Source organism: Propithecus coquereli, unplaced genomic scaffold (assembly GCF_000956105.1).
Source record: "Propithecus coquereli isolate 6110/MARCELLA unplaced genomic scaffold, Pcoq_1.0 Scaffold90, whole genome shotgun sequence".
NCBI lineage: Eukaryota > Metazoa > Chordata > Mammalia > Primates > Indriidae > Propithecus > Propithecus coquereli.
The window spans coordinates 5667830-5695151 of record NW_012155285.1 but is presented as its reverse complement, the minus strand read 5'-3'; the positions used below and the strand labels follow the sequence as shown (position 1 = coordinate 5695151).

Sequence of the window (27322 nt, the reverse complement as noted above, 5' to 3'; positions counted from 1 at the left end):
AACTACTATGAGACCACCATGCCATCAGGAAGCCACAGGTTGTCACATGCAAAGGGCAAGGTCGTGTGGAGGAGCACCAGGGCAGCAAATCTGCGAGTGAAGCCTCTTTGATCCATCTGGTCCAGCTAGGGTGCCGGCTGAACGCAGCTGCTAACTACCAGATGATGTTGCGTGAAGCAGAACTATCTAGTCAAGGCCCATCTGAATTCCTGGCCCCCAGAATCATGAGAAATAATAAATCATGCTGTCTTAAGCCACTAAGTTTGGGGGCAGTTATACAGCAAAAGATAACTGAAACACAAAGAGGCAGGATCCCCCATGAGGCAAGGATCCACACCAGCTGAGGTGTTCACTGAGCAGAAGGAAGCTATAAACACTAGCAGTGACCACTGACCAGCTACAGAAATGACAGTAGGGATTATGAGTATTCCTTCCTTACTTTAATATGAATGCAACATATTTGTTTTTGTATTAAACAATTCATTTTCTTCGTTTTTCCCCTCTCCCACTCCCTCTTTAGCTAATACAAGATGTATTAATATTAATAGCGGTTAGCAACGTATCTCAGTATTTAGGTTACAGGATATTAAAGGGGGAGTGTAAATCAGAGAAGAGAGGAAGAAACATCACCCCCAAATGGATGTATCATATGGGACTTAATATCTTTTTTAAAAAAATAAACTTTTTATTTTAGAATAGTTTTACATTTACAGAAAAATTGTGAAGATAGTACAAAGTCCCCATATACCCAATACCCACTTTCCCCTATTATCAATACTTTACATTATGATACATTTGTCACAATTAATGAAATAATATTGATATATTATTAACTAAAGCCCATACTTTATTCAGATTTCCTTAGTTTTTACCTAATGTCCCTTTTCTGTTCCAGAATCACATCCAGGACACCACATTTATGTCGAGTCATGTCTCCTTAGGCTCCTCTTGCTATGATAGTTTCTCAAGCTTTCCTTGACAGATTTAAGAAGTATGGTCAGATATTTTCTAGAATGTCCCTCAACTGAGATTTGTCTAATGGTTTTCTCAAGATTAGACTAGAGTTATGGGTTTTGGCAAGGAAGACCCCAAAAGTATTTGTATTCGTTTTGGAAGACAGGGTTAGCATGCATCATATTAGCTGGAAGCATTTTGCTATTGTCTTTCTTCGGAAGTTAAATATGGTTAAAAGATGTATGTATGGGTACCAAGTTGACAAAGGGAGGGTAGACTTTGGTTATTGCTCATGTGCCAACTTTGTGAAACTGAAACAGTATGTCCACAAACCCCTTCCCTATACAGTGAAGTTAGACTTGGCCAAAAAGAGAAATTTATGCAGATTTGGAAGGTGGAAGTGAAGCAGCTATTAATCTTTGAGGTTCATGCAATTACAGACAAAGCACAGATGTACTGACAGGTTCTAGCTTGTCCTCACTTTCTTCTACTCTACAGTTCTGATGGAAGATCCTGTTGACCGACAGTGGCCCCAAGCTCATGGCCAGACACTTGGTGGTGAGCCCACAGAGGTGGGAGTTGTACAGAAGCATGGCTTCCTACACACCTTCCCATGAGCTGTCACTTTGCAGCCACTTTTGGCACCTGGTTGTTCTTTGCTTCTCACATTAATGTGTTGGTGACTTTTCCTCTGACCCTCCAACTTTATTCCTAGACTTTCACTTTCCCAGCTCTTCCCACAACTGTGTAAGTTCTGATCCCTATAATCCTTGTGCCATAATGCATAGTGGTTCTGATTCTGTGACTGAGCCCTGACTGATAAATCAAACTATGAGAGACTAATCCTTGAACTGGGCATAACTATAAAAGCTGGACAAAATACAAAAACAACTGTGTAATAGTTGCCTATGCTGCCATAACAAATTACCACAAATTTAGCAGCTTAAGAAATACACATTTATTATCTTACAATTCTATAGGTCAGAAGTCAAGAATGAGTCTCACTGGACTAAAATCAAGGCGTTGTCAGGCTATTCCCTTCTAGAAGTGGTAGGGAAGAATCTGTTTTCTAATCATTTGGGTTGTTGGGAGAACTCAGTTCCTGTGGCTGTGGTGCCAAGGTCCCCATTTTCTTGCTGGCTGTAAACTTAGGGACATTTAGGAGGCCACCACATTCCTTGGCTTGTGGCCCCTTACTCCAAAGCTAGAATGTCAAGTCCTTTTCATGTTGCATCTCCCTTACCTATTCTTCTGCTTCCATCTTCTGCTTTTAAGAGTCCATGTGATTAGATTGGGCCAATCTGGATAATCCGGGATAATCTCTCTATTATTAGCAACCTTAATTCCATTTGCAACCTTTTTCCTTTTTGCTATGCTATGTAACATATTCACAGGTTCTGGAGATTTGGATATGGATATCTTGGGGGGGCATGAATTAAGTGAAGTATTAGAAAAAAGCCAAGGTAGCCAGGATTTGAGAGAACAAGATACTGCAGAAATAGAAAGTTCTCTTCTTCTCAAGTAATTTGCCATTTAACTGTGAGAGGAAGAGAGGCCAAGTAGTCTGGGGCTTGTGGCAGTATCACTGGGCTGGGAGGCAGAGGCTGGAGTTTGGGGCTGCTAAGGTAGTGCGGGACCAAGATCATAGAAGGAAACTGCAGAAAAGTAAGCCTATAATTCTGCATGCAATTTCCTCTTGACATATCTCAACTCCAAAGGTGCACATGTATGGTATGAGAGCAACAGCTGGAAGGCTAAAAAGCTGAGCAGAAATTTCATCAATCTTGTCGGGCAGGGGAGTCAGAGGTTGGATTTCAGGGCTCACCAGGGTTGAAGGGGTCTGGTAAACACCATAGGCTCTCAGCTGAGACCCTAGGGATACTTTCTAGGAATAAACGCAAAGCAGAAATAGATCAACTTTGATCTGACTATCCCCGATATTCCTGTGAGAAAATTAAATCCTCTCTGGAAGAAATCATCATCCAGAGCTTCTATATTTTTTCACATACAGTGTCTGGCATTCAACAAAAAACTCCTAGGCAAAGCTGGAAACAGAACCAAGTGACTGAAAAGCAAGAGGGAAAAAACCCAAACAACAGAAACATATCCTCAAGCAACTCAGATATTGGGGTAATCAGGAAGGGACTGGAACTGGATTTTTTTTTTTTAAAGAATTAAATGACGATTATATAATTGAAAAGTAACAAAACTAAAATGAAGAATTCAGTAGATGGGCTTAACAGAATTTAAAAGAGAAGCTCAATAAAGATAATTCAGTCAGGAAATATCCAGATTGAAGCAGAGAGAAAAAGAGATGAAAAATACAGAAAAGAGTACAGGAGACATATTGTATATGGTGAAAAAGTCTTGACATACATGTAATTAAAGTCCTAAGTGACATGAAGGAATATTTGAAGAAAAGTGGCTAAGATTTTTTTTTAAGAAAATTGACAAAAGATATCCAGCCATACATTTAAGAGGGTCTACAAACTCTGAGAAAGATAAACCCAAAGAAAACTACATGTAGGCATGTCATACTACAACCATTGAAAAATAAAATTAAAAAACCCTCAGAAGCAGCCAAAGAAAAGCAGACATATTACCATCACTGGGGCAACAATAAGGCTGACAACCAAAATGATAGAGGCCAAAAGACAAAGGAAATAATATGATATGTGCAAAAAATAATGCATAGTCTATAATAATGACAAAACATTGAGAAAATAAAAATACCCCAAAATAGATATGATTAAGTTAAAAATGAATCATCCATAGTATGAAATACTTAGCAGTTATTAAAAAAAAGTCATGAGAAAGTGTTACTACAAGCTATAAAGAAGTAGTATTCTATGAACATATTGTGTGTGTGCATGTACTAAAATGTCAGTTATGTTTAATCTCTATGTTAAAGGACTGTGGCTAATTCTATTCTTTGTGCTTTTCTGAGTCTTTTAAAATTTTTTGTTTGCAATGAATGTATATTTTTAAGTGATTAGTTAAAAATGGTTATAAAGAACAAGTTAAAGAATTAAAATGACAAAAATAAGTTAAATCCAAGAAATAACAAATTAGCATGTTAAAGAGTTTTGATAAGGACAAGATTGTAGATTTCATCAAGGATTCTATTAGATGTAAATAGTCTAAACAGCTCCATTAAAAGTCAGAGTTTGTAAATGGGTGAAAAACCAAGACCCAACTTTAGACTATCAATGAGAATGACACTTTAAATATTAAAAAATAGATAAGTCAAAAGTAAAGGGTGAAAAATATGTATAATACAAATACTAATCAACACAAAGATAGAGTAGATTTATTAATATCAGACCGAGTAGACTTCAGAACATGACATAATGGCAGGGATAAAGAGGGAAATTACACAACGCTAAAGGGGACACTTGATCAAGAAGACATGCCATTCCTAAATTTTGCAACTAAGAACAGAACTTCCAAATATACTAAGCAAAAACTAATAAAACTTAAAAGAGAGATAGATCCACAATTTTAGCTGAAGACTTTAACCCTCCTTTCTCCGTAATCGATTGAAAAAAAAAAGTAGAAAATCATGAAGTATACAGAAGAACTGAACAGTATTATTAACCAACTTGACCTCACTGACATTTATAGAACACTACACATAACAAGAGCATAATACACATTGTCAAGTGCACATGCACATATTGTGGGCCATAAACAAACATTAACAGACCAAAGAGAACTGTAACCATACAAAGTATGTTCTCTATCATAAAATTAAACTAAAAATATTTAATAACAAGATATCTAAGATATATTGTCAAACATTTGCAAATAATAAACACATTTCTAAATAAGCCATTGGTCAAAGAGAAAATCAGAAAGGAAATAAGAAAATATTCTGAATTGAATGAAAATGAAAACAAAACACAAATTTGTGTGATACAGCTAAAGCAGTGTTTAGAGGGAAAATGATAGCATTAAAATGTTTATAGAAAAGGAGGCCTCAAATCAAAGAAAAAAAAGAAGAGTGAATTAAACCTAAGGCAAGCAGAAGGAGGGAAATAATAAAGATAAAAGAAGATTGTTGTAACTGAAAATAGTAAAAACAATAAAGAAAAATTAATGAAACTAAAAGCTGATTCTTTGAGAAATCCATACAATTGATAAACTCTATCTAGACTGAGAAAAAAAAAGAAACAAATTGCTAATCTCAGGAATTAAAAAAAGGAGTATCACTGGGGATTCTACAGACATTTAAAGGAGTATAAGGGAATTTCATGAACATTATGCCAATAAATTTGTTAGATGAAGGACAAATAAAAGACATAAACTACCCAAGTGTTCTCAAGAAGAAACAGATAAGCCCCCAAATAGCCTCATAACTAATGTTATTCATAGCTAAAAACTTTCCTACAAAGAAAACTTCAGGCCCTGACAGCATTACTGGTGAATTCTACTGAACTTTTAAGAAAAAAATAATACTAATTCTATAGAAACTCTTCCAGAACATAGAAAAGGAAAGAGTAAGTCCAAATTAATTTTATGGAGCTAGTATTCCCTGACATAAAAAACAGAAAAAAGATATGACAAAGAAAACTCTAGATCAATATTTCTCATAAGTATGGATGTACTTAACAAAATATTAGCAAATCAAATCTATCAAAATGTAAGGAGGTTAATACATTGTGACCAAGTGGCATTTATCCCAGTAGTGGAAGGTTGGTTCAGCATTCCAAAATCAATCAATGTAATTTACCACTGAAAAAAAGAAAAACTGTGATTGTTTCCAAGGATGCAGAAAAACCATGTGATAAAATTCAACATCCATAAAAACACTCCGTAAACAAGGAATAGAAGGGAACTATCTCAATGTGATAAAGAGCACTAAGAAAATCTTACAGCTAATTTAATGTTGAAAGACTGATTGCTTTTCCCCAAAAAAATCAGGAAAAAGGTGAGGTTGTCTATTCCCCCCACTCCTATTCAATTGTAACTGAAAATAGTAAAAACAATAAAGAAGAATTAATGAAACCAAAGGCTGATTCTTTGAAAAATCCATACAATTGATAAACTCTATCTAGTGTACTGGAGAGCCTAGTCAATGCAATAAGACAAGAAGAAGAAATAAAAACCACACAGATTAGAAAGAAAAAATAAAACTGTCTTTATTTACAAATAACATGATCATCTATGTAGAAAATCCCAAAGAACGTACAAACGGAAAAAAAAGCTCATTAAACAATCTATTATAGCTAATAAGTGAGTTCAGCACAATTTTAACACAAAAGGTTAATAATATAAAAAAATCAATTTTATTTCTATATATTAACAATGGATATTTAGAAATTCAAGATTTAAAAAAAATATTTCTTATAGCATCAACCATGAAATATCCATGCATGAATCTAACAAAACATATACTAGATTTATATTCTGAAAACTATAAAACATTGATGATAAAAATGAGAAAATAAATAAAAGGAGAGCGAGCTATACTATGTTCAGGGATTAGAAGGGTTAATGTAGCTAAGGTGTCAGTTCTTTCCATATTGAGCTATAGATTCAAAGCAATACCAATCAAAATCTCAGAAAGTGTTTTCTAGAAATATGGAAAAGCAAAGAATCTAGATATATAAAACAATTTTGAAAAAGAAGAGCTGAGAGCCTCATAAGAACTGATTTCATGACTTAGTATAAAGTCACAGTAATCAAGACAATGAGATACTGGCGTAAGGATAAACATATAGCTTAGTGGAACAAAACAAGATCCAAAGCAAACACACTTATGTGGTCAATTAATTACAGATAAGGGTGCCAAGGTAGTTCAATGAAGAAAGGATATTCTTCTCAATGAATGATGTTGAAACAATCAATCAATCATATGGAAAAAAAAAAGAACCTCAACCCTTATACCATGTATGTACAAAATAAATGCAAATAAATAAATAACCTAAAAATGAAAGTTAAAATTTTAAATATCAAAAAGAAAACACAAGAGAAGGCCTCTGTGAGCTTGGATTAGACGAAGATTTCTTAGATAAGACACAAAATGTATGAGCCATAAAAGAATAAAAATTGATAATTTGGACTTCTTCAAAATTAAAAACTTCAGCTTTTCCAAAGACACTTAATAAAAGATGGATGCCAAGGCGGGAGGATGGCTGGAGGTCAGGAGTTCAAGACCAGCCTGAGCAACATAGTGAGACCCAGTCTCCTCCACCAAAAAAAAAAAAAAAAAAAAAAATAAGCCCCAGAGTTGGACAAAAGATTCAAGAAACACATTTCTCATAATGGCTTTGTATCTAAAATACATAAAGAACTCTTATATTGTAATAAGAAGACAACCATTTTTTAAAAAGCGGACAAAAGATTTGAATAAATACTTCAACAAAGAAAAGATACAGATGGAAAACAAACACATGGAAATTTGCTTAATATCATTAGTCATCAGGGAAATGCAAAGTAAAACCATAACCAGATACTACTATGCACCTATTAGAATGGCCAAAATTATAACAAAACAAGCAACATACCCAGTGCTGGTGAAGATACGGAGTAACTAGAAATCTCATATTTCTGGTGAAAGTGCCAAATGGTACAGCTACTTTGGAAAATGCTTTGGTAGTTTCTTATAAAATTAAATATTCACTTAGCATTTGACTCAGTAATCCCACTCCTAGGTATTTACCCAATATAAATGAACACATGAGTCCACACAAAGATCTGGCCATTCATATTCATAGCAACTTTATTCTTAAAAGCAAGGAATTGGAAACAATGCAAATGTTCACTCAGCAGGAAATGGATAAACAAATTGTAGTGCATCCATATAATGGAATGTTACTTAGCAATAAAAGACAATGAACTACTAATATATAAAACAAGGTGGATGAATCTCAAAAGCATTATGCTAAATAAAGAAGGCAGTCAAAAAACTTGAAATTTAACTTAATATGGAATTATTCAGTTTAACATGCCATTCTGGAAAAGAAAAAACTATAGGGACAGAAATCAGATCAATGGTTGCCACAGGTCAGTAATGGGGTGGGGGATCAATTACAAAGAAAATGAGAGAACTTTTGTGGGTTCTTGTATTGTAATTGTGGTAGTGATTATACAACTGTGTTCATTTGTCAAAAGTCACTGAATAATACTATACATCTAAAAAGGTTTATTACTATATGTAAACTATATTAAACTGACTAGAAAAAGTATATTCTATGTGCCCTGTCGAAAACAATTCCATAACATAAAATGACAAATGCATTAAAATAAAAAAATTGCTAACCTGGAGTTGTGATAAAAAGACAATTTGAACAAGTAGTGTTTCACTAAACAAATATATGAAAATAAAGTTTGATATAATATTATTGAAACCCTAACTACATCATAACTCATTTCTGCTTGTGGTGGCCAAATTCCTTTTTCTGTTGAAGATGCATTGTGATTCAGGGAGTATTAAAATGTAAAAACATTTTTTAAAAAGCTATATTGAAAAATACAGTTGAAGAAGTTCAGAGGACTTTGGAAAGTCAAGGGGAAGCTAATGTTGAGGTATGTAGTAAGATGACAAGTCAGGACAGAGTGAGAAGGCACAGTTAAAGGCCGGAGAAGAACCAGGGAATGTAATAATATGGGTACAGTGTTGCAAGAATTTGCAGAATTAAGTACTGATCCATCATTTGTTCATTAGCAAATACTGACTGAAGACATACTATGTGTCAGGCCCTCTTCTAAATGCTGAGATACAGCGGTGGACAGACCCTAATCCTTAATAGCAGAGTCTACATTCTAAGGGAGGAGACAATAGCAAAACAAATGTTTATGAAATGAAATGTTAGCAGATGGTAAGTGTGAGAGCGAAAAGAGCAGGCAGGGAAGGGGACATGGTTGTGCTAGGGCAGGGGTGGGGGCCTCAATATTTAAAAGGGAGGTCAGAGAAGGCCTTAGTGAGAAAGTGACATTTGATGTAAGACTTGAAGAAGGCGAGGGAGCCACGAGGACAGTTTTTAAAGGTGGATGCTTTTAAACACTGAGTATTCATGGTGTACTCAGCTAACATCTGTATACTTTGTTCAGACTCATTTATCTTCCACAATCATGACAGAAAAAGATACCGTTAATGTGATAACTGGTTATGACAGTTTATAAAAATGATTTATAGAATAAATATAATCTTCATTTCAACCGAACAAGAAAATATTGAGATCCAACTGAAAGAAAACCACATACCTCAATTTATTTTTAACTACTGCTACCCCTCCTCTCTCAAACCTGCCCCTCTTTCAATTTTCATTATATGTGATTCTGGGAAAGCTGGAAAGCACAGTTTAGTATTAATAAATTTTTTAGTATCATTAGCTGGGAAAGGGGGTTAGAAAAAGCAGGAGGAAATAGCCTCTCCATATGAAAACAATAATCACATAATATTTATTGTCTGGGATTGGTGTTTCAAATATGCAAAGCAATAAAATGTTAGGAAAAGCAAAACTTCCTAATATTAAAAATATCATAAATTTTTTCCAAACTAATATGAAAAAAGTTCAAGTGATACTTTATGTCAAAGGGAAAAAATATCCTTAAATCTATGTTAAAGCAGCCTGAAAACTTCAGAGGGTATAAGCTACTCAGCATTGAAGAACTGAGGAGACAATGGCATTACCATATGAGTACAGAGAGCAATAGGCACCTCTTTTTCTTAAGCTTGAGAATCATTTTTTAACATAAATTCACTGATCCATGCATTCTATAACTTGGCTTTTGCTATCTCTTAAAAATATATATAATGTCAAAAAGTTAACAGGATTTCAGTGTCACTTTTACATGAATTTACATTTTACAAACCACAGTGGCACATGTATGTAAAATAGTGGCACCTACATGGGCAAAACATGGTTTATTTAATCTGCATATATTTTAATCTAGGTGGCCTCATGAACTCCTTTCTATAATTCCACAGTTTCCCTCAGGACCTTGACTTACTGTTTGGAAACTGTAGACTACATGTTGATTGCCTGGCTTTCATGGGTGCTAGAAAGATTCTTTTTTGAATTAATAAATAGATATAAAGAAAACAGACATTTTGATTTCAAGCTACTCTTTGGTGATAAGCTATTGCCTCCAGCTCACAAGATTTCATTATATTTAGTCTAAATAGATCTTCATATTTGCTTTAAGTTCAGTGGGCATGTTATTATTCTATTACCTTTGGGGAAATCTCATCCTAAAAGGCTCATTGTCTTTATAGTAAACTAGTGGGAAAACTAGTAGGTTCTCAAACATGGACTGTATACAGAAATAGTCTTATTAGTCTATAATTCTTTTTCAAGGGTTGTACAGGTTTAGATGGGACACAAACGTTCATAGGTTTTGAATGGTGCAAATGTGATTGAGGTTATCTTTTTTTTTAGACAGATGCAGTGGCATCATCCAAGCTCACTGCAACCTCAAACTCCTGGGCTCAAGTGATCCTCCTGCCTCAGCCTCCCGAGTAGCTGGGACTACAGGCATGCGCCACCATGCCCGGCTAATTTTTTTTATATATTTTTAGTTGTCCAACTAATTTCTTTCTATTTTTAGTAAAGACGGGGTCTCGCTCTTGCTCAAACTGGTCTCGAACTCCTGACCTCAAGTGATCCTCCCGCCTGGGCCTTCCAGAGTGCTAGGATTACAGGTGTGAGCCACCTGGCCTGGCTGAGGTTATCTCTTTATGAGATCCTTAACCTCTTCAAACAAGACTGAAGTCACAGCGACCTACTCACAAAGGCCACAAGAAACCTGATTCATGGGTGCTTTGAATTGCTTTCTCTGAGACACTGTATTTGTCTTTAAGAAAAAAAGCTGCGATCATCTACAGTTCATGAGATTTGTAGCCAAATAAGTGAAATAAGCAGCGATACGAGATTAAACAAAGACTTCTTAAAAAAGGATTCTGAGCTCATGTTTAAATGAGTAATTTCTATCAAACAGACAACAGAATGTTTATTGAATATCTAATATGTGCATGTGGGAATGACAAAGAGGCGTTAATTCAAGATTTGCCCTCAAGAAATTCTTAATGTGGTACAGTCTAAAGGCACATGGAGAGTTGAACAACAGGGGCTTAAAGAGTTCAGTGCTGTGTGCCCAGCTGGGCAGAAAACTTCGTAAGAAAAAGCTAGGGAAGGAGACCCCCATGAAAACCTAGAAAAGAAGAGGAAACTTCATAAGAAAAAGCTAGGGAAGGAGACCTCCATGAAAACCTAGAAAAGAAGAGGCAGATTGATTGTTAACAGAAACACATGCCAATATATGTATCATAGCGGAAGGGCTCCCAGGAGACCTCACTTGTCTCCATGTGGGCCATAAAGGCAAGGTTCAGCTGTAGTCTGTGATCATCATGGGAACATGGCAAGGCAGCCACTCTTGGAAGGAGCTGCCACAAGGTAGTTTCTCATGTGCCTCCCTGGTTCTAGTGAGGCATGGGGCTTTCCACCTCAACCCCCTTTTAGGTACGGATGCAAGCTATGAAACTGCTTGGCTGTGTCCTCCATGACACAGTGACCCTGTGGCTTGGTATCTTCCTGTGGCATTAGGAACACGGAAAGTTAACACCATGCCATTTGGGCTTATTGTCTTACAGACCAAACCGATGGAAGTGTGACAAGCCCTCAGCTGCTCAGGGACTGCTTGACTGACAGCACATATAGGTCAAGGAGGGGTGAGGAGAGGTGGCTAATGCACTGGCAGTTGAACTAACTTCTCCCAAGTGAAGTGGTTGGAAGAAGCAAATGAAAATCATTCAGAAAAGAAAGGTGCAGTGTCACAGGCTGGTGCACTGCTATTTGGGATCTTAAAGTATATAAATCAGAGGGTGACTTGTTCTGAGGCAGAACAGACCTAAGGTTGAATTACAGCTGCTAAGTACTGACTAGAATGGAAAAATATCATTTTTAATTCAAATAGTGCTCAATAACTGTCTTCGCACTTTCCTATTTTTTCTCCGAATACCACTTCCCCCCAATCACACACACAAACATGCTGGACTGGGAAAAACTATGACTACTGTACCAATGAGCAAACACTTAAAAGGGTCGTTTGCATAAAGTTTCACAGCATTGCCATATGTGCTTCTGTATCTGCCACTGCAAACACATATAAACAAGATGGAGATTATTTTATAACATGTATAAATACCTCGTATGAAAGCATAAAATAGGATAGTCTACGTCATTACAGCCTTCTGGGGAAATCTGGTCTTTGGAAATAAGAGGCTTTGTACACATAGATCTTTGAGGAAGTTTTTCTCCTAATTTGTATAGGGGCTCTTAGTGTGTTCATTGATCATATGTATTTATCTTAAAGTTTAAGACATTATTGAAAACTTGCCAGAATTCTATATAATTATATTCTATTATATATTATATGATATTCTATTATATACATAATACTTGGCATCAGAGAAAGAATGTTAAGTTAAAAAGACATTTTCTTTTTTTTTTGAGATGGAGTCTTGCTCTGTCACCCGGACTAGAGTGTGGTGGCATCAGCCTATCTCACAGCAACCTCAAACTTCGGGCTTAAGCGATCCTCCTGCCTCAGCCTCCCGAGTAGCTGGGATTACAGGTACATGCCACCACACCCAGCTAATTTTTCTATTTTTAGTAGAGACAGGGTCTCGCTCTTGCTCAGGCTGGTCTCGAACTCCTGACCTCAAGTGATTCTTCCACCTTGGCCTTCCAGAGTGCTAGGATTACAGGTATGAGCCACCATGCCCAGCGAAAAAGACATTTTCTTGTAATCAAGTTTTTTTGGTATTGAGTAGTGCTTCTAGGTTCAAGGTCAGGCAGCAATTCTCTTTAATATGCTATCAGAAATCTTCAGTATAGTCCATGCTGTGTAATAGTGGTTAACAGCATGAGATCCCAGTGCTGGGTGCAAATGCCAGCTCCATCTTGGGTAACTGCATACGGCACTTAACCTGCTGTTACTCAGTCTCCTCTCTCCCGCCTGTGGGCAACAGGGAGAATAATAGTGCAGATCTCATATTGGGGGTGTGAGCATTAAATGAGATAAATCTCACAAAGTGCTTAGCACACTGTGTGCTATAATTATTATGTCAAACTTATTAAAATGCTGACATAATAGATCATCATTTTCGATAGCAAGTAGAATGTTATCTGGTATAAACAAAACTATATTTTGATCACCTTGATTCTTGGTTTTTCCTCTTTTTCTATTTTTACCTCCCTTTGAAAAAAATGAGAATAGTGAATATTGAGTGGTGATGAGTAGAAAAGAGATCACGAATATAATGCTCTATTCAGAATTATAGTGGTTCCCAACAATGAAATATTGTGTGTGGGGTTCTTGTGACTTTGTAGGAATTGATTGTTTTAAAATATGTTTCAATTGCCAGAATTTCCATGAGTTATGACAGCTTGAATACTTAATATTTTGTTCCAGAAAACAAATGTAAGTCTCTTTAAGTACTGTGGTATCACTGTCCTACACACAACACTTGAGACTTACTTTAAGAGATACAACTTTTTAATATTTGAGTTTTCAAAGGCATCTGGCCCTTATTTAACCATCACATTTACATCCAACTCCTGCAGGCATAGTTTTGTTGTTTAAGCTTGGCTTCATGCCCTCTGCAGAAAGCCTTCGCTTTAATGAATACAACTCCACTAAAACTGCTCGAGCCCCTGCTTGCAGCCAACCGCACCACTATATGACAACAGCACAGAAAGCTTCATCTTAGATTTCAAATAAGAAGATAAATTTAAGAAAATACATTGCTGGAGAATTAGCTTTATATGGGGGCCACTGCTATGACACATTCAACTTGATACCCTTAGATTATTCACAGAAGTGTTTATGTACTATGAAATGTTCAGCCAGAGCATACAGGAAACTGTAAAATATTTTATGAGATGTATACATGGTTGATGGTAGAATTTTAAATGCAACCTGGGAAGGTTCTATCCAAATTCCCGGAGGACAGATGAGAGAATATGTTCTCTGTAGTGATTCAGTTTTATACAGGGGATTATATGAACTAGAAAGTAGTGTCTGATTTGGGAACTATATTTAAAAAATCATAAAATTAAACTTTGTAATTTCTAGACAAGTAAACTTGTTTTCTTTCAGACCAAGAATCACCAGTTATGTTTGTCTTCTACATGGTAAAAGCACTAAACGTGGGTTGTTTATTGTTTTATAAAAACAAAGAACAAACAGTAGTAAATGAAGGGTTCTCCCCAGATACAAGAATTATATATGCCATTTAAAAAATATTTGTGCTTCTGATGGTTTTCAAATAAAAACTCTTAGTTCTAAAATGGGAACATAATTTTTCAATCACAACTAGTACAATATGTGAAGGCAGGAAGGCTAATGACATACCTCAAAATGCCATGTTTAGAGAGTCACACTTCCAAATTTAGGTGAAGGGGAAATATTTCTATTTTCTTTTTTTTTTTGAGACAGAGTCTCACTGTGTTGCCCAGGCTAGAGTGCTGTGGCATCATCCTAGCTCACAGCAACCTCAAACTCCTGGGCTCAAGCGATCCTTCTGCCTCAGCCTCCCGAGTAGCTGGGACTACAGGCATGCGCCACCATGCCGAGCTAATTTTTTCTATATATTTTTAGTTGTCCGATTAATTTCTTTCTATTTTTAGTAGAGGCGGGTCTTGCTCTTGCTCAGGCTGGTTTCAAACTCCTGAGCTCAAACAATTCGCCCGCCTCAGCCTCCCAGAGTGCTAGGATTACAGGCGTGAGCCACCAAGCCTGGCCTATTTTCTTTACCCTTATTTAAATCTAGGGAACAGTATCAATTTCCCATGAGAGAGGCCATTTATTTATTTGTTGGTTTATTTTCAAATTCAATCTCAAAAAATAAGGCACAAAATATAGAAAACTAGTTTTGTACATCTCATTTGGTTTAGAGTTGAGCCTGATGTTTAAGAGAATGCAGATTGTTTAATTAATATTGCAGGACTTTTGAAGATTTTAATATGTCACACCCTTTAGGATGTGTCCATAATTAGCAACATTTTAAAAAATAAATTTACATTATTTTCTAGGATAAATATGCCATAAAACCCAATGTGTCTTGGCAGTATTTTTATGCAAACCCAGTGTGGTAGAGAACACTGTATGATACCAGGCTGAAAATTAGGTACCGTGGATTCTTGTCTCTGTTCTGTCACTACCATTATTCACTGATTCTGGGAAAGTCACTTTCCCTCTCTAGGCCATGCTTTATTCATCTGTGAAATGAGTGGCTGTTCTCAACGATTTCTAAGACTATCTTCCACTCTTAACATCATGATTCTACATAACATTTTAATCTTGAGAGAACTGTTTACTGAAGTCACATTTTCTGAAACTTTCCTCCTATAAATTTTCTCTTTTTTCTATACTCCACTGCTTAAGGAAATTTTATTTCACTTCAAATTTAGTGTTGTGGACAGAGTCAGAGAAAGAACCTAAGTGTAGAAAAGGAAAAGAAAAAGAATAAAAAAATATTAATATTGAGCAATTATGGGGACATCTAGGCTGGTTCAAGACAGACATAAATGACCTTGTTTTATTCTAAATTCAGCTCTCTGGCTTATGATGAAAAGTGAAAGGTTATTATATGAACTTACTGGGCAAAACCAGATTTTATAAATAATTACCTGTCAGACTGTTCAAGATAGACAAACATATGCCAGACCAACAAAAACATAGACCTGTCATATTTCTGAGAGAAATGTACATTGATTCTTCCTTCTCTGGGACTATAAGGAGATCAGGTAGAATAAAATGAAGGGGAAAAACTAAACTCTGTATTTTATGCCTTGTGCATAATTTGAAATGTATAATGTGGGAGAGAAGGAATTTTGATGTGAAAAATTAGCTCCCCCAAATTTTATACCATCTATAAGCCTGGCAGATCGAAATCAAATACAATAAATGGTATTGTTTTAAAAGTTAGGATGTTTACTGCAAGCTTATAATTTTCCATGATTAGGGATGCCAAGGAAAATAAGAATGATGATAAAAAGAAAAGTTTAATCATATATTGCAACAAGCATAGATGGAACATCAAAACGCTTTGGCAATTTTTCACTATTACATATCTGCATTTTTTGTTTGTTCGTTTTTGACATGCAATTTTTTCCCAAAAGGATTACCATAGAACAGGTAAATGACAGTTAACAAATGTGAATAACACGACATAATCATATTAACTGAAACTCACAATGACTTGGTCACAAGAAAAAAAAATCTTTCATGTGTCTCCTTTCTGTTTTTATTAATTCTTTACAAAGTCTGTTTTAAGTATGTGTAAAAACCATGATAAAAGTAAAATTATACAAAACTCCCACAAAATTAAAGAAATAACTTCCTTTTTTGTAATTCAAGTTTAATCAGGAACTGTATAACTACATCTGCTATTTTTCAGTTTGTTCCCAAGAGTTATAGTTCCTCCTTTACTGAAGAAAGCATAGATGCCAGAGGGTAGCTCAGCTGCTACCAGCAAGAAACTACCCCAGCCCATGTTTCCAGGCCAGGTGTGATAGTTCTTGCTTTGCAGCGAGGAAGCAAATCACTCTGCTTCCCCTCTACTGATTCTGATATCTTTGCTTCTAAATGGGTATGGCATGTGTAGGAGTGGTGGGCGTGGGGACTGGAGGAACAGGAAAAAGAGGGCAATGAAGATGGAGGAAGAGGTTCTATGTGAAGAAAACACACATCGTAGGCAGATGGCAGGAAGCTGGGAAGAAGGCACTGAAAATAACACACAGACGGTAAGTGGGGTGAAAGGAAGAGGAGATGGGAACAGGTGGTTCACTAGGTTGGCTAGATCTTTGATTAGTGTAAGTTTATAAAATGAATAGTTGTTCCTAAAATACATGTAGATATAGTCAACAAATGTTGGAAAGTAAAGATGGTATAATGGAAGGAGAAAACCGACTGTCCCATTTCCTTTATCCCAAACCTGGATTATAAAATGTACTGAATAAAGCACAGACTAAACACTGGTGTGTGGTGGGGGAGGGCACTGCTTTTAAGATATGTGAGCTGAGGGCAGTAAATCTACTTCAAATTAAAATTTCAAAATTGTGTGATCTGCATTCTTGTCCACCTACACACTTTCCCAAACATCCTGCCATTAATTAGCTAAATGGCCCATCTAGTAAACAAGACTAATCGTTGAGGGGGCTGGAAAAGAGCAGGAGTCAGCCAGTTGAAGTTGATAGTCACAACAAATCAGCCCACTCCCTAGGATACAGCAAAAGTAAACTTGTATTTTATTTTGTTCAAGGAGGAAAAAGAAATCACCTTCATCCTTTCCTGTTGGTGCAGGCACGGGCACGGGCACATCAGCAGGCTAGAAAAGCCGTCCCATTCCTGCGGTAGGCGCTCTGTCAAAGAAAAGGAAATCTGCAGTGAATTATCACATCAAGTCAAACAAGGAAAAGAGGCAAAAAACATGCAGAGCTTTCTTCCTGTTTTGTGCTTCCTGCTGGCTACAATAGAATAGAACGCTTAATCTGAACATTTTTGGTGGCAAAGCTATAGCAACCATTCTGTCTATTAAAAGTCAGTGTGGTTAACAAGTGGTTAGTGATTCTATTTTGGGGAAGGGGGAGATATGCAAAGTAAGACATCCCATTTTGTTAATTGATTGGGCTTGGTTAGGCCAAAGAGATGTGTTGAATCTGTTTGTCTTTTATAAACATGTGTTCTCTATTCGACATGCTCAGGAATCACTTCTAACTAAGTATCTTAATAGTCTATAAATTACTGACTCATTATAGCCTTCCCAGGCCTAATTTATAGTCTGAGTGAAAAGCTATGGGAACAGACACTCATAGAGGCCTTTCTTCCCCCCTAAAATATGATGATCTGAAAGGAGTTCTGTACCTTATAGATAAGTATCCAAAATGCAAATCTTAATAATTTGTATACATACATGTACATATAGATGTATATATGGTTATGTATAGTGGGATAAAATATTCCATAAAATAGGAAAATGAATTCTAATTACAATAATACAATACATTCCAGTAAAGAAAGCAAAATCGCATGCTTTTCATTCCAAGGGATATATTTTACATTCCAGCATTGGAAGACCTGGATGACACAGAGGCTCTGTAACGTGTCCTGAATCTTATTTTAAGACCCAGAGTGGAGCAGAACTAAAATTCAGGACTTAGGAATAAAATTCCCCTTTCACCAGCATATTTTTCATTATTTAAACTAGTAATAGTCACATTCAGAGAATTCATAACCCTCAATTAGATGGAATTTTTCTATAATCTGTTTTCAGAAAACTGAAGAAAATGATAAAATCTCATATTAGGGATTTTCTCCCCTTAAGCTAATAACTTTGGAGCTGTTCTGGAGTCTGTATACTTTCAGCCCAATAAATTTACCTTGAACAGCCATATTATAGGAAATACAGAATAACCTTTCATTATCAAGATAATGCTATGGAGGTGGTGAAGAGTCTTAATTATAAAAAATGATTAAACTACATTTATATAATCATACTAAAAACAGAAAGTAGACCCAATCTTTTTAGAAAGACTTCCATCAACATGAGGTAAAGCAAATATGGTTTTCTGGACAACCTTCCGTTAATTATAAAATATAATCAACTTGAAAACCGTCTCTCTTGCTTACAGAGGATTTACTATGGTTGCCAGGCTTGGGAGCTCGCTGAACTTTTATCAGCTGGTTATGCTGCTACACAGGTCACTCTGTCTCAGGATGAGAAAAGGATGAGAAAACAGTGGCACATTCCAAGTTTCATTCCTCAGCACTTTCTCTGTGAGCTCGTTCTTTACCATGGGACGTCCTGTGTTGTAAAACACTTCTGGATTGAAGCAAACATTCTAACAAGGACTAGAAAGTTCCTACGCTACCTCCTAAGATCATGCACTGAACAGTATAAAATGGGTTCCTCAGAGAGCCACAAATACCTTGCAGGAATAGAGAGGGTGTCTTCCCACAACCACAGGCAGGGGAGCCTCAGGCTGTGAAACAGCCCCTACCGTCACGGATGCCTTAGAAAGGCTTATGCCAAAACAATACTCCCAGCTTCTTGACCATGATATTTTAAATTTTACAACCACAGCAATAACCTTTAATGTAACAGTTAAAGCACAGGCATGGTTTTGCATGGAGATAAGTGGACCTGGGAGTAAAGCTGCATTCCTCCTAAAGGTAAACGGTTCAAATGAGCCTTGCTTGAGAAAGCAAGTTTTGGCTCAGGAGGAGACTGAGTCTTGGCTGAGCTCCCCTGAGAAATAATCGGGTTTAACCTTTCCAGGATGGGCAATATGAAGTAGTTCTCGTTAGTATTGAAAAGGCCACTCTTCAAAGATCGATTCACCTTTACAGATGCTTTATCACTATTTTTTACAATTAAAAGATTACAGGCTTATTTAATAACATAGATCCTCAAGAAAACCAAAGTTTAGAGCTGACCCAGATTTCTGTAATGAGTTCTTTCTATTCTAATTCTAAAATAAAGAAGGAACAAACAAGCATGTGTAATTAGTGAAGAGCAATCTCAGCAAACCAGTCTCCTCGGGTCTTCCATCCTGAGTCACAGCTTTTTCCTTTTGATGTACAAAAGGATGTATGTTGTCTACGTAAGGCAATTATGGGAACATCCCAAATTCGCCATCCTTTTCAGAGTAAGCAACTTTATGGGAAGATGGATGAAGACAACTCATTTTTGTGTCAACTGTGAATCTCTCTCTATTTGGGTTGCAAATGTTGAAACTAAATTTAAACATCACTTAGTGTGAGGGCCTCCAGAGGCCACATTATCATGAAACACTTTGTCTCCCACTCACTCTCTTCTGCCAAACCCTATAAATGATTCCCACTTCACAGATACTCCTAATCAGTCAAATGTAGACTTGGACCAGAAACAGCCAGGACCTCCACCCACTATTGAAAATTATAAATTAATAACACTAACAGACCTCCCCAACAAACTGGCTCCTACATGCCTATATACCACTTAAGCTTTATTTCTTATTTAATAAAGTTCTACTCTCAGCTGCTAGTTGTTCCTTTGTGAATTTGTTGAAAAGCTCAGATACTTTAGCGTCTCTCGAAGTTAGCAGCAAATACTTAATTTTTTAAGGACTAATTGTAGTTCCTATTTTGGAGGGGGGGGTTGTTTTGTGTTTTTAAATTGAGGAAACTTTTTTTTTTTGAAGATACGGTCTCACTCTGTTGCCCAGGCTGGAGTGCAGTGTTGTCATCATAGCTCCCTAAGCTCAAACTCCTGGGCTTAAGAGATCCTCCTGCCTCAGGCTTCAGAGTAGCTGGGACTACAGGCACACACCATCATGCCTGCCTAATTCTTCTACTTTTTGTAGAGACGGGGTCTCACTCTGTTGTTCAGGCTGGTCCTCGAACTCCGGGCCTCAAGCAATTCTCCTGCCTCAGCTTCCCAAAGTGCTAGGATTATAGGCATGAGCTATCGCACCCAATTTTTGACATTCATTCATTCATTCATTCAACTCCAAATTTTCACCTACACCAGAATGTCAATCTACCTAGGTAAGTAGATACAAATTCTACCTACTGTAGTGGGCATTAGTAGGGAAATTAATTCACAAGTGTGTACTCTAAAAAAATAACTCTCTCTTTTTCTTATCTGCATATGGACAAGCTACAGAAAACATTTAAATCCTAAATTGGTTTACTTCTGGTTTTTTTATGCATCATCGTCAGTGGGTACATTTTGAGGAATATAAGCTAATATTAAAAAGCAAAATATTAATATTTATCTTAAGCAAAGGAAGATAAATATGCTACAAAACTTGTCCTGTAGTTCCAAGTTAAATACTATTGTGTGTGGTACAAAGGCAATATATGTAACCTAAAAATTCGTACCCCTGTAATATTCTGAAATAAAAAATAAATAATACTATCATGTATGTATTTGTGCCATTAGCCTAATCAATAAAGTGTTAACTATAGATACAAACCATCCCTACCCCCAGTTTAGATTTACATTTCATTCTCAGTATTACCTTTCCTGATTCTTTTCTGCTTTCTCAAACTTAATAGCATAAGAATTTCATTGTAGTGGGTCCCAAATTCCCTTACAAATTACTTCATTTCTCAAAGGCCTACGAAAGAGGATTTTGGTTCTATTGTCTGAATTCCTATAAATTTGCTTAATTTGATTTTTAGCAAGTCTTTATTGAGTTCTTACTCTGTGTACACCACTGTGTGCTTGGTGGTGCAAAGGACACAAGGAAGCGAGATGGTGCCTGCTTTCACCACGCTTCTGACTTCACGTTAACATTTTAATTACCACAAGTAACATGCTTTGAGAGGTCATTCTCAAGGGGGAGAGGAGGGAGAAGACAAAGCAGCCTTTCTGTTTGTTTTTAATCACAATGTTTAATTTCAACTAACATTTTAGAAAGGCATGAGATTTGTATATTTCTCAAAGTGGGGAGGGCAAAGATTTAAAAATGCTGAGATACATGGTTTTATGGTTTGTGAAATACTTTCATGTCTGTATCTAATTTGAGCCTTACCACAACTAGTAAAAAAGGTCTCATTCTCCTTTTAAAGTGACATGACTAGTGAGTGGTAGATTTAGGATTTAAAACCCAGGGCCCATATTCTTCTCATTATACTACATTGTCTCACATCAAACAAAATAAAACTAACACCTCCCCCCCCGCCAATCTGGCATAATTTATTCCACCCAGATTATTACAGATACACATATTCTCCAAGTCCTAACAAATTCAATTCTTGCTAAACATCACTTAAAGGGTAAATTAAAATTTTACTTCAAAATTAAACTGGATCAGCCTGGTACAATACTTCAGAGTGCAGAGATGGGCCCTTGAATCTAAATCACCTTCAATTTGGAGGCTTTCTCAACTTGTGCTTACTTTCCAAACTAACTTTAAGACTAGTGTATACTCTAGAACACTGTGCATCCAAATCATCTGAGGGAGCTTTAAAAATAGATACTCTGGCTCCAGTTCTTCTATGTCATTTGGTCTGAGTGAAGTTTAGCCTTTGAAATGTTTTAGAAACATCCCAGGTGATTCAGATGCATAGTGAAGGCTGAGAATGGTGGTAGAATGGAAGAATACACCATTAACAGGACCCAATAATGGTTTTGTCAATAAATGGAACACTTTCAGAATCTATCATGATTATGCAGGAAACAGTATTTCTTAATGGAAATCCTAATGTTGGCACTCAATGCATTTAACATGGAAGAGACCGAAACTGACATTTTCAGACTATGGCTTTTACCCAGACAGCACATAGGTTACCTGTACCACTCACAGTTCTCACTTTCAGGCCACCTGTAGACTAGGCATTGTTGTTTTCTTCCCAGATGCTGAGCTGCCACTGTTAAGAAGCACAGACTGTTTGACTGCCACAACATGTTTAACACCACAATGAAAAAGGAACTTGGAAACTAATAAGCCTTCTAAACCAAGCTGAACAAACCCTTTGGTAATATCTAAAATCAGGGAACAATAGAACTTTGGAATTGGAAAGTATCCTTCTAAATTCCTCTAGCCCAATACTTAATTTAACAGATGAAAAAACTAATGTCCAGGGAGAGTGACCAATCCACGGTTATGTGGGGAGAGCCAAGGATTCCTGACTCAGTCTAGGGATCTTTATGGATGGTTCTGATTTTGCCCAAAGCTGTGTGTGTTTAGCTTCTCTGGCCTTAATGGGGAAAACAGATGTAGGGAAAGAAATTGCTTTTCCAGATTAAGAGCCCTTGGGAGCAGAACAACAGTGAAGGGACTGGTGGTAGTAGAGGTAGGGATGACTTAATGATGTCCAAAACAGTACAGCTGAGTAGTTAGAAGTAGGCCATTATGAGCTTTTAGTTTTACGTCTGGCTCTTCTGCTATATGACTAGCTCTCCCTCGGAGAATCACTTAATTTCCCTGAGTGCCCAAAATAATAATTTTGATAAATGGACAAAATATCAAAATAATTGAGATAAACCTGGCTGAGAAATTCTGTAGCAAATGTATGCATGTTTAGGCCCTTCAAGGGGGTGACACACCATGTGTTTTTGTCAGTCTTACTAAGGCTGTGGTCAGTGTCTGATTTAGGGTTGAACAAATAATGTGGCCTGCCTGGATGTGTTTGGAGTTGGCCAATTTGGGCTAAATCCAGTAGTAAAAGGGACAATAAAAAGATGTGGAACATTCATTCACCCTCTTCCAAACTACCAAACTACCATTAACTCCTAATTTAGTGTAGGGTAGATTCTCAGCATTTTGGATGATTTGCGGACCACAAGAGCTTCCCTGGTTACCAAGAACCTGGGGTTTTCCTAAATGCTCTTCTCTACTCCACAGGGATGAAGAGGGCACAGAGGGCAGAGGTTCTACAGCCACTGGTGTGTCTTTGCTGGGAGGACAAGGTAAGAAGGCAGTGGAGTAAACCAAAAGCAACAGCTTTCACTAGCCCTTACTTATCAAGTTAACTTAAATGTCTGGTTTACTGGAATACTCAGTTGAGCTGGGATTGAGAAGGTAGGTACATTTCTGAATTTCACATATAAATGCTGTTTCACAAGTCAACTAAATTAGCCCCTGACTTTGGCCCACTCCACTCCCAAGCTTCATAATAAATATTGTTGTGCTTGTAGCTGGCCTTTTTCTACCTCTCTGCTGGTAGCAGAATTGGAGACTACACCAAGTTGTCTCAAGTTCTACTGCCCCCATATGCTTGAATTCAGCCCTGCCCTCTGTGGGGTCATTAGATTCACAGTCCAAGCTCTCTACTGGTCCTTCCATTTGCCCGAGGAGATGACTGTGCCCTCAACGACATATTGTTTTGTTTTAATACTATAAATCTTTGAAGCTCTGGAGCTTCATATCAAAGCTACGCAATAGCTTTTTAAAAGATAAAATATGCCCCTTTTCTTTGTTGCCCTTGTGTCTGCGTGTGGGCAAGAGATTTAATTATAATGAATAAAGCTGAGTGGTGGTCTAAGACTCTTAAAATCAAAGTGGGAATCATGGCTGAATTTCATTAGCAAACATAAATACAAATAGGCACATCTTGTTTGCACCACTGCCATGTGACTTTTCCCCTTTTGATAATTTCACTTTAACTCCGATATTTCAGAGAATCTAAATTGAACCATATGATGTATAGCACTGTAACATACAAAACTCTTCATTAAACATTTTCCTATTTGTATACTTCCCCCACGTTATAAATATCCTGTGAAACTCCTGAAGGGCAGTTTGTCAGACGGCAGAGCCTTGATTTAAGAGCAGTGGAGGGAGCCCTGCCCTTTAAATAAGAGGTCTTCTCTGGCTGCAGAATGAGAAAAAAAGATATAGTATTAACTCTTATTCTATTCCAAGTAAACTAGAGCCTATAAATCTTGAGGAACTTGTCATTTTATGTATGATTTTCTCTAACTCTGTTAAGATTCTTCTTATTTTATTTAAAAAAATTACTAACATTGGGCTTTTATAAATTCTTGGGATGTTATCAAGTTGTTTTGACATTCTGAATACAAAAATCTCTCAATTAAATTTAGTTATTAAAACTTACCATTTCTAATTGCCCAAGTCATTTCAAATTATACGAGAGATGTGTTAAGATTTTTTATTGTTACTAAGCTAAATAATTAAGTGGCTGATACCAACATTATATTTTAGGAAAGAAAGATTTTATGTAAATGTTATCTTTAGAAATTTTATAAGAGACTGTATGAATTATTCTTTCCATGATAATGTGTATACTTAAGTACATCTATGATTAATAATAATTTAATGCCAATAATATTAAACTTTTATGCAACCTCTTTATATTATAAACAATCAAAACACATGTTGAAATTATTCCAAGCTGTAAACACATATAAGTCTATATGTAAAAAGTGCCAAATTGGCAAGAGTTAGTAACCCAAATAACAATTTGTTTCGGGGCTGTCAGCTCTAACAACAGTTAATTCTCATTTCACTTGTTTGACCTGTAGCCTTGCTGTTCTGTTTATCTGTGTATGTCCAGGGTATAACCAAATGCTCAGCAAATTAGATGCTTAATAAAATGCTCAGCAAATAAGTTAGATGCTTAATAAATAATCATCTAATGAATTTGACTAGTGGGTAGCTTAGTTTCCTCTGGACAATAATGAAAAATGCTAACATGTGTTCACCATGAGAGCTGGGCTAGGATAGTCTCAGTTCCTAAAAACTGGGTTTAGACCACACAATTACCATTTCACAAGATAATCATCAGCAGCAATTGTTAATAAACTAGTGACCTTGATAACCCAATGATTAGCAATGTTGCAAAACAAACAGTTATTCTGATACTAGGTCTCAGTTCTCACTGGAGCATTCTGGGTTTCTCCTTATTGATTACCAGACAGGAGAGAAAACTTAGGCATCAATCAAGCCAACTGCATGCATTGTTTGACAGAAAAAGAGTATCCAAGTCATCTAAAGCAGCAGCACTGTCAAATTATTTTGTTGAGTCTAAACATTTTAAGTTCAAATACTGTTACTGAAAATTACAATTAACAGTAAGTTTATAGTAGATAATATAATTTTTTTTTTTTAGAATTTTGGTTTTGTGGTCATGTTACTCAGTTGCGTTTTCGAGGTCTTAGACAATACCAATACAAGATAAAAATAAAAAGAAAATACTGCCTCAATGGCCTTTGACACATTTAAAAAAAACACAACACAAGGAATAAAACATGGAAAGCAATAGCTGTTTGCTAATGACTGACACCAATTTGGACAGTAAATAAATTATAATGAAAGTTCTTAAGAATTCTTTAAAGACAAAGAATAGCAAAAATTATGACACAGGAACAATCAGGAGATAGTTGATAATAACATCAGTTACATTTGGTAGCCACCTGAGAAGGTATATTTCTATACTTGATCTTAGCCAAAAGGCCAACAAGTGATAGAGAAGGTATATTTCTGAATGAATCTGCTGTCGTGCATTTATTTATTCATTCCACAAATACCGAATACAAGGTGCAGTGGATGCAGCAGGATCACTGGTTCTTGTCCTCTGTGGTGAGTAGACTGATGGGAAAGATACATACTGAATGAGAAATGACAGAAGTGATGAGAGCTACAAATGAGAAGAGTGTGTAATGGGCCATATAAGAGGGCTGTAGAGGTGGATGGTGATCAAGGAGGCTTCTTGAAGAAGTAACACAGCAGAGACCTGAGTTGGGAATGGGAAAGGGATGAACAGGGGGATAGAAAAGTGTTCTAGGCAAGACCAAGAGGAGAGACATTTTGACTTGTCTTGTTCCCAAATGACAGTAGGCTAGTCAATAAATATTAAATCCAAGATACCAGCCTAGATTATCTACCACTGAAGGGTTTATTAATATTCAGGCAAGAAATACTCATGTTACGTAAGTATTCAACCAATTCTTTTGAATCACTGCATTAGGGCTTGATATAAACTCTTTATATTAAATTGGAATACTCTCTTGGCATTTATTTCCAAATTGAACTGTTGTGAACTGACAATGGAGGGCATGACTCTTCATGCCTTTGCATCTCTCTCCCTAGAGTTAGGTGTTCTTGAGGCACTATGCACATTTCTGTTACCTTGTACATATTATACACCTATATTTCTGTAGCAGAGTTGTGTTAATGGAATTTGCCATTTATAATAATATGGCTTAGCCGTTCTGAAAATTTATCTCCAAAATATCATAAATAACCAAAGTGTCTCCTCTGGTGTAAAAGATTAATTTGAACAAAGCTATCATATTAAATGCTAAATCTCCTGAGGAATGGAACCTTCCCAAGTCAGATATATTATTTATGTAGTAGGCTGAGTGCTCATTTAATTGGCTGTTATTCTAACTCATGCTAAAAAGTGGGCTTTTGGGGTCATAGTAACAAGGACCCTGCACTGGCCCAGATCATCCTTACCACACTGTTGTCCAAGTCAACTGCTTACTTATCAGTCACATTGTCTCTCAAAAACAGTGAAAAGGTTTAGGTCAGCACATCAAAAAGAAATGTTCTTAGTTTCACTTTTGAAAAAAGTTGTTACAATTAAAAATACTTGTAAAAATATTTTAAAGGTCGACACCAAATTAACAAAATAGATCTTCAGAAGGCCTATGAAAAATTCAGCACCAATTTTAAACTAGAGAACTAAGAAGTCAGTTGAAATTCTTGTTCCAAACTGGTTGACTAAAGTTGGGATCAGAGTCATCCTTACGAAAGAACGTGGCTATTATATTTCAATAACTCTTACCATGATTTCTTGAGGACTGGCTAAATAAATTCTACCTTTATGTATTCTATTCATGTAACTCTCAAATGAAATATAAATAAGCATTCTATAAAATATAGCCTCAAGATATATAATC

General features: G+C 36.3%; 1 protein-coding gene across 1 annotated transcript in view; it reads right to left on the bottom strand.

Moving 5' to 3' along the window:
* Positions 1-17188: 17188 nt before the first annotated feature.
* The window catches only part of SUPT3H (suppressor of Ty 3 homolog (S. cerevisiae)), a 499577-nt gene continuing 489443 nt past the window's right edge, over positions 17189-27322 (bottom strand). Inside the window, exon 11 of the mRNA XM_012664653.1 lies at positions 17189-17327. Within this exon, the coding sequence (XP_012520107.1) occupies positions 17286-17327 (42 nt within the window). The 3' untranslated portion in view covers positions 17189-17285. The remainder of the gene's footprint in view (positions 17328-27322) is intronic.